General features: G+C 40.5%; 1 protein-coding gene across 3 annotated transcripts in view; it reads left to right on the plus strand.

The window, feature by feature from the left end:
- ASTN2 (astrotactin 2) overlaps positions 1-17305 on the plus strand; it is a 926574-nt gene that overhangs the window by 566966 nt on the left and 342303 nt on the right. For all 3 annotated transcript variants that reach the window (XM_037797191.1, XM_037797194.1, XM_037797193.1), the window contains exon 13: positions 11143-11331. In XM_037797191.1, the coding sequence (XP_037653119.1) occupies positions 11143-11331 (189 nt within the window). The remainder of the gene's footprint in view (positions 1-11142; positions 11332-17305) is intronic.

Here is a 17305-nt window from a genome sequence, read left to right on the forward strand (position 1 = left end):
TCCCTCTGCAACCCTGTCCCCTTTTAGCATGGACAACTGTTTCATCTTCAAGTCTCAGGGCAAGCATCACCTTTAATAGCGAGTCTTCCCTGAACCTCACAGGGGTACAGGAGCGAGATATGCAGTTACCATGGAGCTGGGTGATAATACCCCAGGCTTTCAAATGGACACTGTTTAAATATTTGTTCAGTATTTATCCAAGGGGAATGGGGCTATGCATAGAAAGAGATTATTTTTTCTTGCTTTATTTATTTATTTGTTTGTTTGTTTGCATTTCTTTCCATAGGGCTCTCTTACAAGGGAGAACCACACTTATATTTTGCCTTGACTTCTCATTTCTCCAGTGAAATCTTGACAGCTCTTACAGAGGCAGCCTCTGGCTAGCTGCCCTGATTGCCAGCCCTTTGGCAGACTAATTCCCTACAAACAGTAAAGTCTCCTTCCTCTGGATCTTGCAGCCCCCCCTGCCATCTCCCTGTGGTAGCCTCATCGCTCTGTTGACTTGACTCCTTCCTTCTCTGTCACCATCACACTGAGAATTGCTCAGGAGCAGGGACTGGGTCTTAGTCGTGTGTCCCCATTGCCATTCCCCATTGCTTGGCCCAAGGGCTTCATCAAAAATTCCATTTTTGAACTAAAGAATGCATCTACCCAAGATTTGTTGCACCTGCTCGGTTCCCAGTCTCCCGCGAGATGCTGAGAATGTGAAGTGTTGAACACAAGTCCTTGCCCTTGAGGGGCAAAGGGATCACCAAGGACAGGTAGCTGAACCTCCTTTGGTCCTGCTTGATATTGATAGAGCACAGATACCCCTATGGTAGAGAGAAGCAGATGAGTTCAAGTATCCAAAATCATTGGATACTAAGATGAGGCATTTAGAAGGAATTTTACAGACCTTGGCAAGTTACCTAGCAACCAAGTTTGTCTCTTTTGTGTTTGTATGTGTGTGTTTGAAAATGTATACCATGCATACTTCCAAAGGAATTTGATTTTATTCACATAAATCCAACAAATAATAAAACTGTTAATATGAAGATAAGATAGGACTGAACTGAAGATGTTTGTAAGGAGGGAAAGGGAGAAAATTGTTTCAGGAGCTTGAAATGGGATAGTTATTGAACTTGAGATAAATTTAGCTCTGTACTTCTTGGCAACCAAAGTAAACAGAAGAACATAGTGGAATAGATAGTTGTCCTTGCCTGAGAAAAGGAAGGTTGCAGGGTTTGGGTTTGGTTTGGTTTGGTTTTCATGGAGATACACACCTTCCTGACATTATTTGCTAGGAGAGTTAGCTCCTGTCCTGTATATTCCTGTGTAAGAGATAGAGAAGTCATCAACCATTTTAAAGTTTCAGGATGTCTCAGCTCATTTAGAGGAGGAAACTGAGGCTTTGAGGGGTCTCCCAACCAGCTGGGAGGTCAAATTGAGGTGGAAGCTAGAGGAATCCTAAACAGCTCTATTCCACATCAAATTAAAATGTATTTAAAAACATGAGTTCAAAATTGTTCTTCCTAGCCTCTTTACGGTCATCTTTATGTGATTTTAGAAAAGGAGAGGAGAAAGTAAATGTGTTCAGTAGCTAACTGGAAGCTTCTTGCTCTTGTTTTCAAAAACAAAAACTGCTCTAGTAATAGAAAACACTGACCTAGAGAATGGAGACCACAGTTTTAATTTTGACTGCCAGTAACCAGTTGCAAAGTTGAGGAGAGGCACTCTGTCAGGCTCATATTTTGTTGTGGTTTCCTAACTTTTAGGATGGGGCCCTCACCCTAGCTGCTCCGCCTTCTTGATGAAAGGAAGGGGATTCTGCCTTCTAATAGTTAACACAGGATATCTGCATGCCAGGTTCTTTGCAAGCATCATAACTTTGTGCTCTCTGCTTGGATGTAAGGAATATTCATGTGCAATTGAAGCATATAAAGTCCATCCATTCTGTTCGATTTGTGTTTTCCTGTGTAGCTTCTGTGGAATATTAGTTCTATGAAATGTTCAAAGATTGGAAAAAAAAAAAAAGGCTCAGTGGCTCAAATGGGAAAGTCTACATTCTGTAACTGCCCCATGTGGGTTCACATGCACCCGAGAATAGCAAAGGCTCTAAGAAGTTTGGCAGTAGAGAAACATCATGCTTCATTGGTTCTAAATAGTCCATATTTTCCACATGTTAACATCTCTGAAATTCAAATGCACCTTACTATCAGTGGTTTGACAGAGTTTAACTGGCAGTCTTTTTCTTTCTTTCTTTTTCTTTTTTTTTTTTTGGTGGTATGTGAAATGCAAGCGTTTTTACAATTATTGGTGGTCTTAGGGTAGATAAGAAATGATATATAAATTAGCACAGAGTCTCCCATGGACTTTTCTTTTTCTTTTCTTTTATTTCCCTTCCCTTGCCTTCCCTTCCCTTCCCCTCCTTTTCCTTTACTCTCTTCCCTCTCCCTTCCTCCCTCCCTTTCTTTTTCTTATACCCTTGAGTACATTACTTTCAAAATGGCTGCTCTAGAAATTAAAGTTTGCCCATGAGTGAATCCAGACCCAGACTATCTGCCGTTGGTCAGTCAGAACAGCTTTACTGAGCTTCATTTGGTCCAATATCAGGACAATCCCAAGGGCCTTCATGAGAAAGACTTCTGTGATGCTGGTTTTCAGAGTTAATGTATCTGAGCGTCTTAGCTGCTGTGTCACAGAGGGTCTAGCCCTGATGACTCACGGGGAGGGACTTCTCACAGGTGTTAGGATCAGCAAAGCTGAAAAAGAGTGTTTCTCTCTTGCCTTGGTGATAGGATGCTTGGGTTCATCCCTAACATTGGCCCAGGACTGTGTGGGGTACAGATCCTAGAGCTATTCTTATTCTTAACTTTTCTCTCATCTTATTTTTTTTCTTGGATTTGAGTCTCTTCCCTATTTTAAAAATCTTTTCTAGTATGCATATGTATAATGTGTATATATAATGTATATATAATATGTTTATATATATAATTTTATTTATTCCATAAACCTTCGAGGAAAAAAATGAATAAAGGAATGAATATGAGAATAGCTACTCCACTTCAAGAATCTGTGTACAAGGCCATTTTGTTCTGGGTCACAGTTTCCTCTTTTGGATATCAAGCCGACTGAAAGGAGTTGGCTGTGCTGAAACGGGACGTGCACTGGCTTGGGGTAAGAAGATCCAAGTCAAGGTCCCAGCTTTCCTAAACTACTCAAGCAACCTGGTCAAGGAGCTTAAATGTCCCATGGCTCGGGGTCCTCATGGCAATGTTGGACTGAAAGTACCCATCTCTCAATAGGGCCATTGGGCTTAAATAAAACATGCTCTTGCCTAACCACACATAAGGTTTTATGGTGCAATCTCTAAAGTGCCATCTCATTCTAGTATTCTCTAAAATGTGGCAGGTGTGTTAAGGGCAACATGTTCGTTGCCTTTAGCCAAAATGCCCAGTTGGTATCTTTGTGCTTATATTTTATGTTTTTCATTTTGGCATATGTATAAATATAGTTTCATACAGATCTTGGCTCGTTTCCTGCGAGCCTACGCGCTTTAGAATTCCTGTAAGAAAATCTCCCAGACGACAGAATGTTCTAAAGGAGCTGTATAATTATATGGCATGGGACAAAAATAAAACTAAAAGAAGAAACCAACAACCAAATAGACCTTTGCATACATCATCCTGTGCCCTGAGGTGGCTTGGGGGAGAGAGTTGCTCATGTTTCAAAACTCAGAGGATCATTTGCCTTTCTGAGTCCCTATTTTTTTTTTTTTTTTTTTCTGTTCCCTGCATCCCCAGGCCTTTTCTCTCTCCCTCCTTTCTCTCCTGCTAAATCCTAATCCTTTCCAATCCCCAGGCAAAAGAAAATCGTCAGGAGCCTACAGTTGGGATGATATGGTTAAAATCATGCAAACACTCACATTTACGAATACTCATATGCCTTAAAATATTAACACACCTTGAAATATTAACTCCTAGGTTTATTTCCACACATCACTGTTGACCAGGTATATCTTCCTGGTTAAGTCACTTAACTTCACAACCCTCAGTTTTCTCATCTGAAAATGGAAGCAATTCCTTCCAGTTTGGGTTGTGCATTGGTTTCCTATAGCTGCTGTTACACAAACTTAGTGTTAAAACAATATGAATGCATTACCTTACAGTTCTACAGGTCAGGCTACCTCAAATGAAGGTGTCAGCAGGGCTGTATTACTTCTAGAGGCATTGATGAGAATTTGTTTCCTTGCCATTTCCAGTTTCTGAGGCTGCCGCCTTCCCTGGGCTCATGGCCCCTTGTGCTGTCTGCAAGGCCAGAGGCATAGCATCTTCAAATCTCTGCTTTTGCTTCTACCTCCCTCCCTCCCTCTTCTCTACTTCCATTGTCACTTCTGCTTCTCTGAATCTGATGCTGCTGCTTCCTTCTTATATTCTTATCAGAACCTTTGTGATTACATTGGACCCAATCTGATGACTCAGGATAATCTTCCAAGCTGAAAAATTTTAACTAAATCACATCTGCAAAGTCCCTTTTGCCATGTAGGGTAACATACTCACAGGTTTGGGGGATTAGGACGTGGGCATCTTTGGGTTACCATTCATTATTCTATCTACTACAGGTTGTATTAAGTTGCAAATCAGATTGTATATTAAAAAAAAGAAAAGAAAACCTCCAGAAGACTGTGGGATCTTGAAGGCAGGAACTGAGCCTTGCATATGCACACACACACATACATATTACATGTGTATAATAATATAATAGTCACAGTGCTGATGCATTAATTGGCTACTATGTGCTAGACGCTATTTTATTCATTACATCTATTACCTCAAATTCTCACATCAGCCCTATAATAGGGATTATTATTAACCCTGTTTAATAGATTATGAAACTGAAGCCTATGGAAGTTAACAAACTTGATCAGGATCATACAGCTGTTAGGTAATATGGCTTCTATTTGAACTCAGGTCTAACTAGATCAAAATATGGACCTTATATCTCCCTTAAGTAAGGGGGCATGAAATCTCAATAATTGCAGTAAATTCACCAAAGTAGAAATTATACAAGCTACATTCTCAGACTAGAATTCTGTAATATTGGAATTAATAACAAAAGGGGAACAAACAAATCTAGCTGGTTAGGAATCCAAAAACAAAGCAAAACAACCTTCCAAGTAACACTTGGGTAAGAAGAAATTAAACTCAAATTGCCACTCTTTAGAAATGGACAGAAGGAAGAAGGCTGCATGACAAGCTCATTGGATACAGGCAAAGCAGTAATCACTACCTCCATGGCATTTATTCGGTGGCAAGGAAGATTGAAAATAAACAAACGAAGCATCCAACTCAAGAAGCCAGAAAAAGAATTACAAAACAAAGTCTAATAAAACAGAAGGAAGGAATTAATACAAATAAAAACTGAAATAAATGAAAAAGAAAAAAGGAGTCTCATCAATAAAACTCAAAAACCTGTTCAAGGGAGAGAGAGAGAGAACACAAATAAACAAGTTAGGAATGAGCTGGGGGCATAATCGTAGGAACACAGAAGATAAAACAAATTTAGTGAGAATATTATGTACAAGTTTATCTCAATATATTTGAAAGTCTTGGTAAAATGCATTATTTTCTTAGAAAATATAAATTACCTACTTTGACTCAAGATGCTGTAGGATATCTAAATAGGCAGATAACACAGAAATAAACGATAAGAAAGCTAAATAGCTACCACTGGAATAAAGATGTTAAGCCCAGCTTTTATAGTTAAGTTATGTCAAATCATCAAGGAATGTATAACCTCTATCTTATATAAACTGACCCAGATTTAAAAAAAAAAGGAAAGGGCATTTTTCTAATTTATAACATATTCCTAGCATAATTCTAATCTCAAACTTGATAAATATATGCCCATCCATAGAAAAATCTGGTAGATATATTAGAACTGATGAGTTCTTTATGTTGGTAGGATGCAAGATGAAGTTATAAAATCAGTAATTGCTTTCCTCAATATCAATAGCAAATTATAAAATATTAAGGCCAAAAGAGATACTATTCCTGAAGTCGGCAAGACCATAGTGATAGAATTTATTACTCTACAAGGGTTTACTACACTCCAGGTATATCTCATTTAATCCCCAAAGTGGCTCTGTGGGATTGGAACTTCTTACAGGTAAGCAAAGGAAGTACAGAGAAGTTAAGAAATTTGACCAAGGACACACAGCTGTTAGGTGGCATAATCAGGAAAGCTTGTAACCTCTAGAGCGTAGTGTTCCATGTAAACGCCTATGAATAAACCCCACAAGACATGGGCAAGACCTTTACAAAAACAAATGTTCTAAAATTTTACTGAAGAGTTGAAAGAACACCTGATAATGGAAATACAAACTATGTTCCTGAATAAGAAGACTCCACGCTGCAAAGCTGCTGTTTTAGTCAGGATAAGATAAGCTACATTGTGATCACAAATGAAGCCCCTCAGACCAGAAGCTTGCACAGAAAAGTTTGTTTCTCATTCATGCAACTTCTGATGTGAGTCAGGCAGCCCACTTCCATCCTGTAATATGCTTTGGGAACACACAGTCTCCAAGCTTGCCATAGGAGGGGAAGAGAGGGCTTGAGAATCACAAAGGATATTTTTTTTTAATTATTATTTTTTAAATTCAGTTTTATTGAGATATATTCACATATCATACAGTCATCTGCAGTGTACAATCAGCTGTTCACAGTACCATCATATAGTTGTGCATTTATCACCCCAATCTATTTTTTGATCATTTTCCTTATACCAGAAAAAGTAAAAATAAGAACAAAAAATAAAAATAACAAAGAACACCCAAATCATCCCCCCACCCTATTTTTCATTTAGTTTTTGTCCCCATTTTTTCTACTCATTCATCCGAACACTGGATAAAGGGAGTGTGATCTACAAGGTTTTCACAATCACACTGTCACCCCGTGTAAGCTACATTGCTATACAATCGTCTTCAAGAGTCAAGACTACTGGGTTGCAGTTGTATAGTTTCAGGTATTTACTTGTAGCTATTCCAGTGCATTAAAACCTAAAGACCTAAAGAGGGTTATCTATAGGGTGCATAAGAATGCCCACCAGAGTGACCTCTTGACTCCATCGGAAATCTCTCAGCCACTGAAACTTTATTTTGTTTCATTTCGCATCCCCCTTTTGGTCAAGAAGATGTTCTCAATCCCAGGATGTCGGGTCCAGGTTGATCCTCGGGAGTCATATTCTGCGTTGCCAGGGAGATTTACACCCCTGAGAGTCGGGTCCCACGTAGTGGGGAGGGCAGTGAATTCACCTGCTGAGTTGGGTTAGCTGGAGAGAGAGGGCCACATCTGAGCAACAAACAGTTATCAGAGGGAGACCCTTAGCTGCAATTATAAGCAAATTTAGCCTCTTCTTTGCAGTAATGAGTTTCATAAGGGTAACACACAGGATGTTTTTTAAAGAGCTAGGTCTGGCAGTGACTTATATCACTTTAGCCCAGAATCCATTGTTGAGGATCCAGGCACATCCCCCCCCAGACCAACTGCAAGGGAGGCTTAATCTACATTGTATGTGCATGACGGGGACACAGTATGGGAAACAGTGACATGGTCTCTGTCTCAGTTGTTGGCAATGCCTAGCACAGAGTAGGCCCTCAATATATAGTTCTTAAAGGAAATTTAAAACTCTCCTCAATTTAGCCTACAGATTCAATAAAATACCACCCAAAATCCCTGTAGGATTTTACATTGAATTTGACATGCTGATTCTAAAATTCATCTCATGGTAAAAATAAGTAAGAACAGTCCAGGAAATTTTGAAATAAAAAATCAGTGGTGGTGATAAGAAGAAGACTTACTATACGATATTCAAAACACACTATAAAGTTATACTAATTAAAATAGCATAAAATTATTAAAGGAATAGAAAGACAATTAAATAGGAAAATATCCAGCCATATATTCATAGTAATTTAGTCTATGATAAAGACGGCATTTCAAATTAGTTGGCGAAAGGTTGGGATGAAAGGATGGTTTTTGGCTAGCCATTTATAAAAAAATAATTAAGTTAAAATAACCCCCTCATCATGCACAAAAATCCATTCCATACATATTAAATAACTGAATATGAAAAAAATATGTAAATATGTTTAAAAAATATATACAGAGGAGTATTTTACCATCTTGTGGTTGTAGTAGCATTCCTAAGCATTGCAAAAAATGCAGAAGCAATAAAGGACCAGTCCAGATAGGTTATACATAAAAGATATCAAAAAGAAAATTAAATGCAAGCACAAATTAGAAGAAAAAAATCCCAATATAAAAGGCAGATGAAGGATAACTATCCAGAAGATATGCAGAACATATATAAAGCAGTAAGGAAAAAAGGCAAAAATCTAAATAGAAAAATATGGGCATAAGACATGAATGGACATTCCACTGTAGAAGAAATACTAATGACCCTGACATGGAAAGGTACTGAGCCTCACCAGTAATCAGGGAAATGCAAATCCAAACAAAAATGAGTTATTTTTTTCCCATTCCATAATGACAATAATGAACATGAAATATGTGGGGAAATGGGCTCTGTCATTCATCAGTGATTGGGTTGTAAACTGGTAGAGCTTCTACAGATGATCATTTAGTACCTATCAAAATTTTAAAACCCATAAAACATTGACCCAACAATCCCTCTGCTAAGAATCTGTTTTATGGAAATGCACACATGTACACAATGATATATGTACAGAGATATTCATTATGGCACCATTCTTCATACAAACAGCTATAAACAACCAAAATGCACATCAATAAGGATTGGTTAAAAGCATTAGGGTGCATTTATACTGAGCAATGCCAAATAGCCATTAAAAAAGATAGCTCTATATATATACTGACTTGAAATGATCTCCAAAAATAGTCTTAGGTGCAAATATGTGTCTCACAACAATGTACAGTATAATTCTGTTTGAGTTTATAGTTATGAATATACATGTGTATGTGTGTGTATTCACATGTATCTAAATGCCTTGAGAAAAACCTAGAAAATGTATAACAATTAACAAGGATGACCACTAGAATGGGAGGTGAGAATGTGTGTGGAGTAGGAAATGAAGAATGTCCACATTTTTATTCTGTAGCCTTTGATAATGTTTAATAATTTACAGCAAAAATGTAGTTATTTCTTAATATTATAGAGAGAGCTCACAAGGTTGTGTGTGAGAAAGGAGAGAGGGAGAGAGAGAGAGGGAATACTCTACCAGTAAACCATTTCTCTGTTTTTGCTGGGAGCCTCCTGGGATAAATGGATGAAACTAGACTTTATTGAGTACTTGTCATAAATTCTGCACTTCCTTATACACTCACTTCATCTGCAGTGCAACCATGTGAAGGGGGAGTTACTTCCATTTAACAGATGCTGAAAGAAGGGAGAATAGACTTGATCAAGGTGCTTCTGCAAGTAAGTAGAAGACCAAGACAGGGCCTCCTTCCATGAGTCATTCAACTGTGCTTTGGCAGGAGCTTGTGAGCATCAGTGCATCAGTGCAGTGCACTAGAGATCAGGTGGCAGTGGGGAGAGACTGACAGCTTGCTTCATGCATGAGTTGTTCCTGGCTTTTCACTAGAGGGATCTTGGGTCAAGCTTTCACCTCTGCCTGTCTCCTTCCTGCCTTTGCTGTGTTCTGTCTTTGGCATCAGCTATTTGTCCCTGCAATCTGGGTACACTTTCTTCCCAAACACCTTGCAGAGCCTCTCCCATCTCCCATATGAGCTCCTGATTCCCTTTGCAGTCAGGCTTAATGGAATCTCCACTCCACCCCATGGAGGAAAGACAAGTAAGAGACTGCCTGCTTCATACTCCCTCCAAACAACACAACCTCCCAGGGCCAAAGCATGCACATAGCAGCCACAGGAGTTGGAGGAGACGGGAGAAAAAAAAGATGCCTTTGTTGTGAAATAGACCTGAATTTGAATGCCAGATCTGCCATTTTCTCACAGTGTGACTTGCTTCATTTCTTGACTCCTCATTTTGCTTATCTGTAAAATAGAAATGGTGATACTTCCCTTTTCTTCATGGTTAGAAAATAAATATACTAAGTGCCTAGTGGATAATGTATGCTCACAAAACAAGCTGCTGTTACTCCCACCACTATCACCACCATCACTACTGCTACTATAATTATTTGGTAAAGTAAATTGCAATCCTTAACTGTTTTCACAGCCAATGTATTATGTTACCTCATAGCAACCTAGTGAATTAAGATAGTTTAGGAATATTTAGTCCACTTTACAGATGAGGAAGCTTGGGTTTAAAGAGGTTAAATAACTTGCTCAGGTTCACACAGGTCAAAAGGAGTAAAGATGGCATTTGGACTAGATGTCTCCAAATGTACAGCCCATGCTCTTGTCTGTCTTATTTATTCATGTGGACTTACTCCCCACTGCCTAGCACAGGACCATGAACTCAGAATTCCAGTTTCTAGATTGATTTTTCATAGGCCTTGTCTCTCTTTCTCTCACTCCTGTCCATCTCTAAGGCAGTCTTTTTCCACTTCAAACATTCCAAATTTGCAAATATTATTTCCACACCCCACTTGGATGGCTGTTTGCTCCTTACAGGAGCCCGTCCCTGCCTCAGAGGCATGTCAAGGGCACTCTGGCTGTCAGGATTGGGTGATTAGAGACCTACAGAGGCTGCTAACATTGCTAATTGAACATAAGCAGTGGCTGCTGTTCTATGCACTGTCCATGGTCCTGGATTGTTTTTGCTACTGTCTTTAACCTTGATCAACAAATCCACTGAGAATAGATTCTGATTTGAGAAACTAGTTGATAATTCCCCGTGAATTGGTCTGTCATGCTTTTCAAAGTCCGTGTGTGCGTGGCCAACAGTTCTTTAAATTTGCTCCATGTACAGATGTGCATCCTGGTTTCCCCTCCACTCCTTCAAGATGTCACAAATGACTTTCCTTGAGTTTAGCAATTTGTAGGATTAATGTGCTTTTCTCCAGACACCTGTGTCCTACATAAACTCCAGCCAGAATAGCTGTATCCACTCCTAAACTCTGACCTGTTTTACAGGTTCGGGAGCCTTGTTTTAGGTCACCCCCAGTGAGGACATCCAGGATGTGGAGCTAACTCTCAGCTCTGTTTTGTCATACAGTTGTGTGGAGGAGTACAAGCTGGCTCCAGATGGAAAATCCTGCCTGATGCTCTCAGATGTCTGCGAGGGCCCCAAGTGCCTCAAACCTGACTCCAAATTCAACGACACCCTCTTTGGAGAGATGCTACATGGTTACAACAACCGGACCCAGCATGTGAACCAAGGCCAAGTCTTCCAGATGACATTTAGGTACGTGGCAGACACTTGCACACTCGTCTGAGTCACTGACCCCAGATCTGGGCAGGGGGAGGAACCCCTGGGCCCTGTGGGATAGAAGGCTGCAGTACTGGCCAACATCTCCCCATACTCACTGATGCCTGCCCTTCTCCCCTGGCCTAGTCCTTATTTTCCATTCCCTATTTCCCTGACTCTTTTCATATATTTTTAAATCCAATAAGTATAGTTAGTGGAATTAAATTTTTAATTAAGTTTTTTCAGTCTATTGAAAAAGGCAAGTATCCTTTCTTGGCTCTTCAGGCAGTTCAAAAGTAAAGTCATTTAATGAAGTGGAAAATATAGATCCCACCACCCAGAAATATCCAGAATTAACATATTCCTGAACATTTTTAGAACACTTCTGCCTCCTTATCTTTCTGTCTCTGTATGTATGTGTGTATGTACGTATGTATGTATATGCACAGACACCACATCCCAGTACAACTGTTTAGAAAACTGCTTTTTCTTTTACTCCACGGTATACTAAATTTGTCTTTCCATCTTAATGAATACATAGGTACATAAGAAATTAAACAATGAGACTACTCTCAGATGAGAGGGAATAGAATGGTTATCAGTTTGCCAAGTTATATTTAAAATAGGAAATGCAGGCAAAGTAGGAAAGGCTGCCTGAGGACAGTTGAAGAGGCTCGGGTCGGTGTGCCTGGAGAGGGGAGACCTGGGGTGGGATTAGTCATAACTCAAAATCTGAAGAAATATGAGAAGGTTGAGTGAGAAGTCTTGTTCCATGTATAAGATAGAACCTTTGAAAAAAATTAATAACTATACTTTTATGCAGTTTTGCAAGAAAATGGAATGGGATATTATTTCTAAATGCTGCTCTCCCTATCATTTGATGTCATAGTGATGGAAGTCTGAACTGGTAAGAAATATCACCATTATAATTGGGCACACTCCCATCCCATCATCTTGTTAATAATAGTGATGACTATAGTAAGAGTGGCAATAATGCCTGCTATTTATTGAGAATTACTCTATATCAACCTTTTTATGAAGTATTTAATACTTTAATATTATTATTATTAATAATAATGATAGTAATAATAATAACGATAATGGCAGCTAACCTTAATTCAGCACATGCCAAGGCTGCTCTAAGCACTTTCTATGCATTAGCTCACTTAAGTCCTACAATGGCCCTGTGAGGAAAGGGCTGTTATCATCACCTTTCTATAGATGAGAAACAGAAATTTTAAGTAACTTTCCCAAGACCATCATCCAGAAAGTGAGAAAACCTGGATAAGGCTATTTTAGCTTCATGATTAGAACCCTTTGAGGCACTGCAGCCTGCTTAAACTTGAAAAGTCAACACCAGAGAGGTTAAGTGACTTCCTCAGGGTCATTACCTAGTGAGACGCAGATTCAGCATTCAAATGTAAGTCTGGCTGACTCCAAAACCTTGCTCTAATTTAACATACCCCTTTATTTCCAATTTTATGGTACTATCAAGATCTAGAATGTAGACGTGAATTCCTCAAAACCACTCATACATGCTTTTTGAGCACCTACCATGTGCCAGGTACCATGCTGGGTAGTGGAAATACAATGGGGATGAGATAAAAATGGGCCTCAGACACTGTGATTCTTAGGTATAGTGACAGGTAGGTTGGGGAGGGCGTGTCTGATGTATTTCCTAAAAATTGTGGTAGTACTCTGAAGTCAGGGTCAGAGTTGCAGGAAAATGATTAATAGTAGAATCTGATTTAGTTAGAACAGAATGGGGGAGGGCATCTATTAGATTAGGAAGCAATAAGAAGGCTTTAGAATCTACTTTTTGGAAAAAGTGTTATTTAGCTAAGATCTCAAATGTAAATAGGGGTTAGAATTGGAAAACATTTCAAGCAGAGAAAATAGCAGATACCCATGTTCTAAGGAGGAAAAGAACTTGGTTGGTTTCAGGAAATGAAGAAAGCCACATGTGGTTAAACTGAGTAAGTAAGGGAGGAATGCTGGGATATGAATCTGGAGCAGGGAACAGTGGCAGATCATGAAGGTCTTGCAGACCAAGTCTCTGCTCTAAGGGCAACGGAAAAACTATTAAATGGGTTAAAGGAGGGAAGCAGGTCATGGGTGCATGGCATTGTACAGCTTCTTGGTGGCCATGTGGAAAGTAGATGGATGGGAGAAAGTGGAAGTGGATGTAGGAGTCCATTGTGGAAGCCAAGAGAGAGTTTGGTGGCTTCAGACAGGATGATGGAAACAATATTGGAGAGAAAAGAGGATTTGGGAAGATAGTGGGGAGACATAATGGACAAGATCTGGTGTATGGCTGGAGGTGAGGGTAAGGAGGGTTCAAGGGTGACCCGAGTGACTGGCAGCCCCACAGTAATTTAGTGGCAGAGTCAGGTTCTCCAGTTCCCAATAAAGGGCTCTTTCAACTCAGATGCTCGAGGAGAGCCTGAATGACCCTTTGTTGAAAAAGCTTTGGGAGAACTTTAAGGACAGCCTGGATGAACTCTAGATTTACTTCAATGCTGACATTCTGTAATGCTAGTTTCTATAATTGTAATAGTCTATGAGACTCTGTCTTGAGCATCATGATGGATAAAACAATGCTGCCTGGAATCCAAAAGAAAAAGTAAAGAAAATGTCCCTGCCTCCCGGGAAAGAATTTACGAGCTTGCAAGATGACATACACATCTGAGAAAAAAAAAAATAAAAAAGGAAAATTTAATTTGCAAAGCAGTGTTCCAAGGAATAGCAGGGTTTCCAAAGAGTTCCTGTGCAAAGCCTTTTGAAAGAAATTAGAAGGGATGATGAAAGGCTTTACAAAGGAAAAGGTTTGTGAACTGGAGTCCGAAGCGATAGCAAAGAAAAGCTCCTCTTGGAATGGTAAAGAACTATAAGGCCTTTTTATTCTCCAGAAGAGCCTGCAGAGGTCCGGATGTATGGATAATCAGGAGGAGGGAGTCAGGAAAACAGGTCTCTAGATACACCCTGCTCCACATCTGCCCACGGTCAGCCTATGTCTTTAAAAGCCTCATCTTTAAAAGGGGGAATTTTTTTCACATGCAGCCGCTATATAGGCAGTGCTTGATTTATGAAGTTGGATTTCTCACAACTTCTATTACTGGTAGATGATAAATGATCTATTGTGTTAGTTCCTGTCTTCTTGTGTGAAGTTTAGTTTGGTCAAAAGAGAGGTTTTGCATAGGTAGTAAGATGCTGGATCCTGAACGGACCTAGGCATCATGGAGTCCTGGGATCTGGTTTTACTAGGGGGAAGGGACTTGGCTGAGTTCACAAAGCACGTCATTGCAGTGCTAGCTAGCCCATGATCTCAGATCTCCTGATTACCCTGTGTGGTTGTCTCCCATGACCAACAGACTGGTCAATAAGGAGCATGGTGCCTTAAATATTGACCTGAGGATGCCCAGAATCAGAGAGAATTTTAACCCCATTAGGAGTCTTTATTCTGCCTCACTCTGCTCATTGTTCCAACCTCTCGATCTTGGGGTGTCTCTGAAGAGCCAGTATCTGTGTACTCTGGATGGGGGTATGGTGAATAGAGCAGTTTTCTTCTCTTGATAACAGCCTCAAGATTTAGGGATCCTTAGACTACCATTATATTACAGTAGCCTATCTCTTTAAGCTCTCCTCCCTGGCCTCAGAGAAACTTTCTTTGCAATTATTTCCATCCCCAGCCCATGTTGCCTCTTGGAGCCACACACTAAGTCATTTGACTCCCCACCGTGGGAAGGTGAGCAGCTTCTGATGAGTCTAAATTTATCCCTTTCGAGCCTCCTTTCCTAAGGCCCACACAGGGGGGAGGCTGAGGCTCCTTTGTCCTCCAGGTTCCAGAAGGCAGGCCTGCAAGATTTTCAGCATCAAAGGCAGTTGTCATTTCTCACCTCCTCCTCCTTCCTTCCCTCCTTGAAGTAATCTCCGGTCCAGCCAGCCCTTGAGAGTAGCCAGCAGGCTCCACCACCAGCCATATGCTCATTTGCTGACAACTGCCTGGCCTGGGATTTGAAAATCTCTACGAGCTAGAGAGTCTCCTGTGCGACAGTGGCAACTCGGCTCTATTCTCCGCCCTGCCCCAGTTCCTGCCTAGACAATACACCCAGCAATCACTGATAAAAGCGAGGTCTGTGTTTTCATTTCCCCTCTTGAGCCTTTGAAAGAGCAACCTGGATTTCTGCTTCATTAAAAGCCTCAAATTTAAAACCAGCGACTCTGAATTAGACGAGCACTCAAAGATTAAATAGTTGAGGCATAACCCCTTATTGTATGGATAGGGAAACTGAGGCCCAGAAAAGGATTTAACTTGCCTCATGCCCACAGTGATTTGGGGTTTCTCCAAGACTAAAACTTGGAATTCCTGACTCTCAAACCAATGCTCTTCTGATTTCTGGTCCTTGGATAACAAATCTAGGCAATTCCTTTCCCACATTAGCATGTGATGAGGAGAGCTACCTGTCCTGTCCTTTCTCTCAGCAGAGAGGCGGGAAGGACTGAGGGGCCACAGGGGTCTGCCAAATACCTAACCAAAGAGGAACCTTGGGCAGAGGAAAAGCCCATGTGAAGCCACCTGCACAGATTGCCACATGTGGCTGGAGCCCATCTCGGGGGAGGAGTAGGTGCAGATGCTTAGGGCCCTTGACCAGTGCAGGGTTTGCCCACCGTGTGTGAAGATTAAGTATGGCAGGCACTAAGAGACTCACACAGAGAAACAGGAGAAGAGAAAACAAAGAGAAACGTCAGAGAGACAAAGCAGAGATGTGGAGAGAGACAAAGACGGAGGAGATGCCAAGAAGAGTCTGAGTGATAGAGGAGGAATGACAAGCGGGAAAGAATTAAAAAGAGAAGTGTCAGCTGAGAAAAGCATTGACGAGATAAGAAAACAGATGAAGAGAGGCAAGGAAGCTGGGAGAGGGTGAAAGATGGAACGTTTGGAGGAGAGAGAAGTAGACAGAGTTGATACCAAAGTCACAAGGTGATTTATTCCTGGGAAGGAATTAAGGGTTGTTTTAAGATTGTGTAGACCCGAGAAAGCGCACTGATTAGGAATCAGGGTCAAATGGACATTAATGGACACGAAAGCCTTCAGTAAAGTGTCAGGTTCTGAGAAAATGTGAGAAACCAATGATCTCACTTCAGAATTTCCCTTGAACTCAGAGCAAGGCTGTTTCTAATCCCTTTGGGTGTCCTGTGTTGGTCTTAATGACCCACGGAGGATCACAATCCGAATCCCCTTCTCTTAGCACTTGATCGATGTGGGAATTGGCAAAGGCAGTTGAAGTGGGAAGTTGGTGGTGTTTGATTTTTTTTTTAAACTCCCTTCCCTCTCCCATCCTCATTCATCCTGCTTTATTGCCATAAAGAGGAAGGGTGAACTTTGGGTATTGATTGCTAGGATTTAGATAACTATCAAGCCAGAACTATTATTAAGCCTGGAGTCTCAGAAATGGCAGTGAGGAGAGGCTGCTTGGGAGTGGGGCTGAGCAAATTACACTGTTGATTTTGCAAAAAGCCTCATCAAAAATAAGACTCTTCTGCCAGCAGCAGGCGTTTGCTCACAGGCCTTCAAGAATGACCTACAAAGATGAGGAATTCGTGAGAGATTTACTAGGAAAGCACTCTGCAATCTGGTCTCCTTATCAGATGTGCATATTGTACAGCATAAAGAGGACAGTTTTGGGTAAAATTTGGGATTTCAGGATTTGCACCCCAACCCATGCCTAATGAGACAGAAGGGCTTGCTTTAAGGATTTGAAGAAAGCTGACCTTTGTTAGTGGTGCTTTCTTCGCCAACTGAGGATACTGAGTCAAATTTTATAAAGTGGCCTTCAAAGCTGTCCTGGCTTTCTTGTAGTTCCTTCCTGGGAAATGGTTAATTGTGCATGCTTCTTCTGTATCCCCATCCCACCCCACTTTCCATTTTATCCCCTTCTACCATATGAGTATTTTTAAAATATCTATTCCT

Source organism: Choloepus didactylus, chromosome 10, assembly GCF_015220235.1.
Source record: "Choloepus didactylus isolate mChoDid1 chromosome 10, mChoDid1.pri, whole genome shotgun sequence".
Lineage (NCBI taxonomy): Eukaryota > Metazoa > Chordata > Mammalia > Pilosa > Megalonychidae > Choloepus > Choloepus didactylus.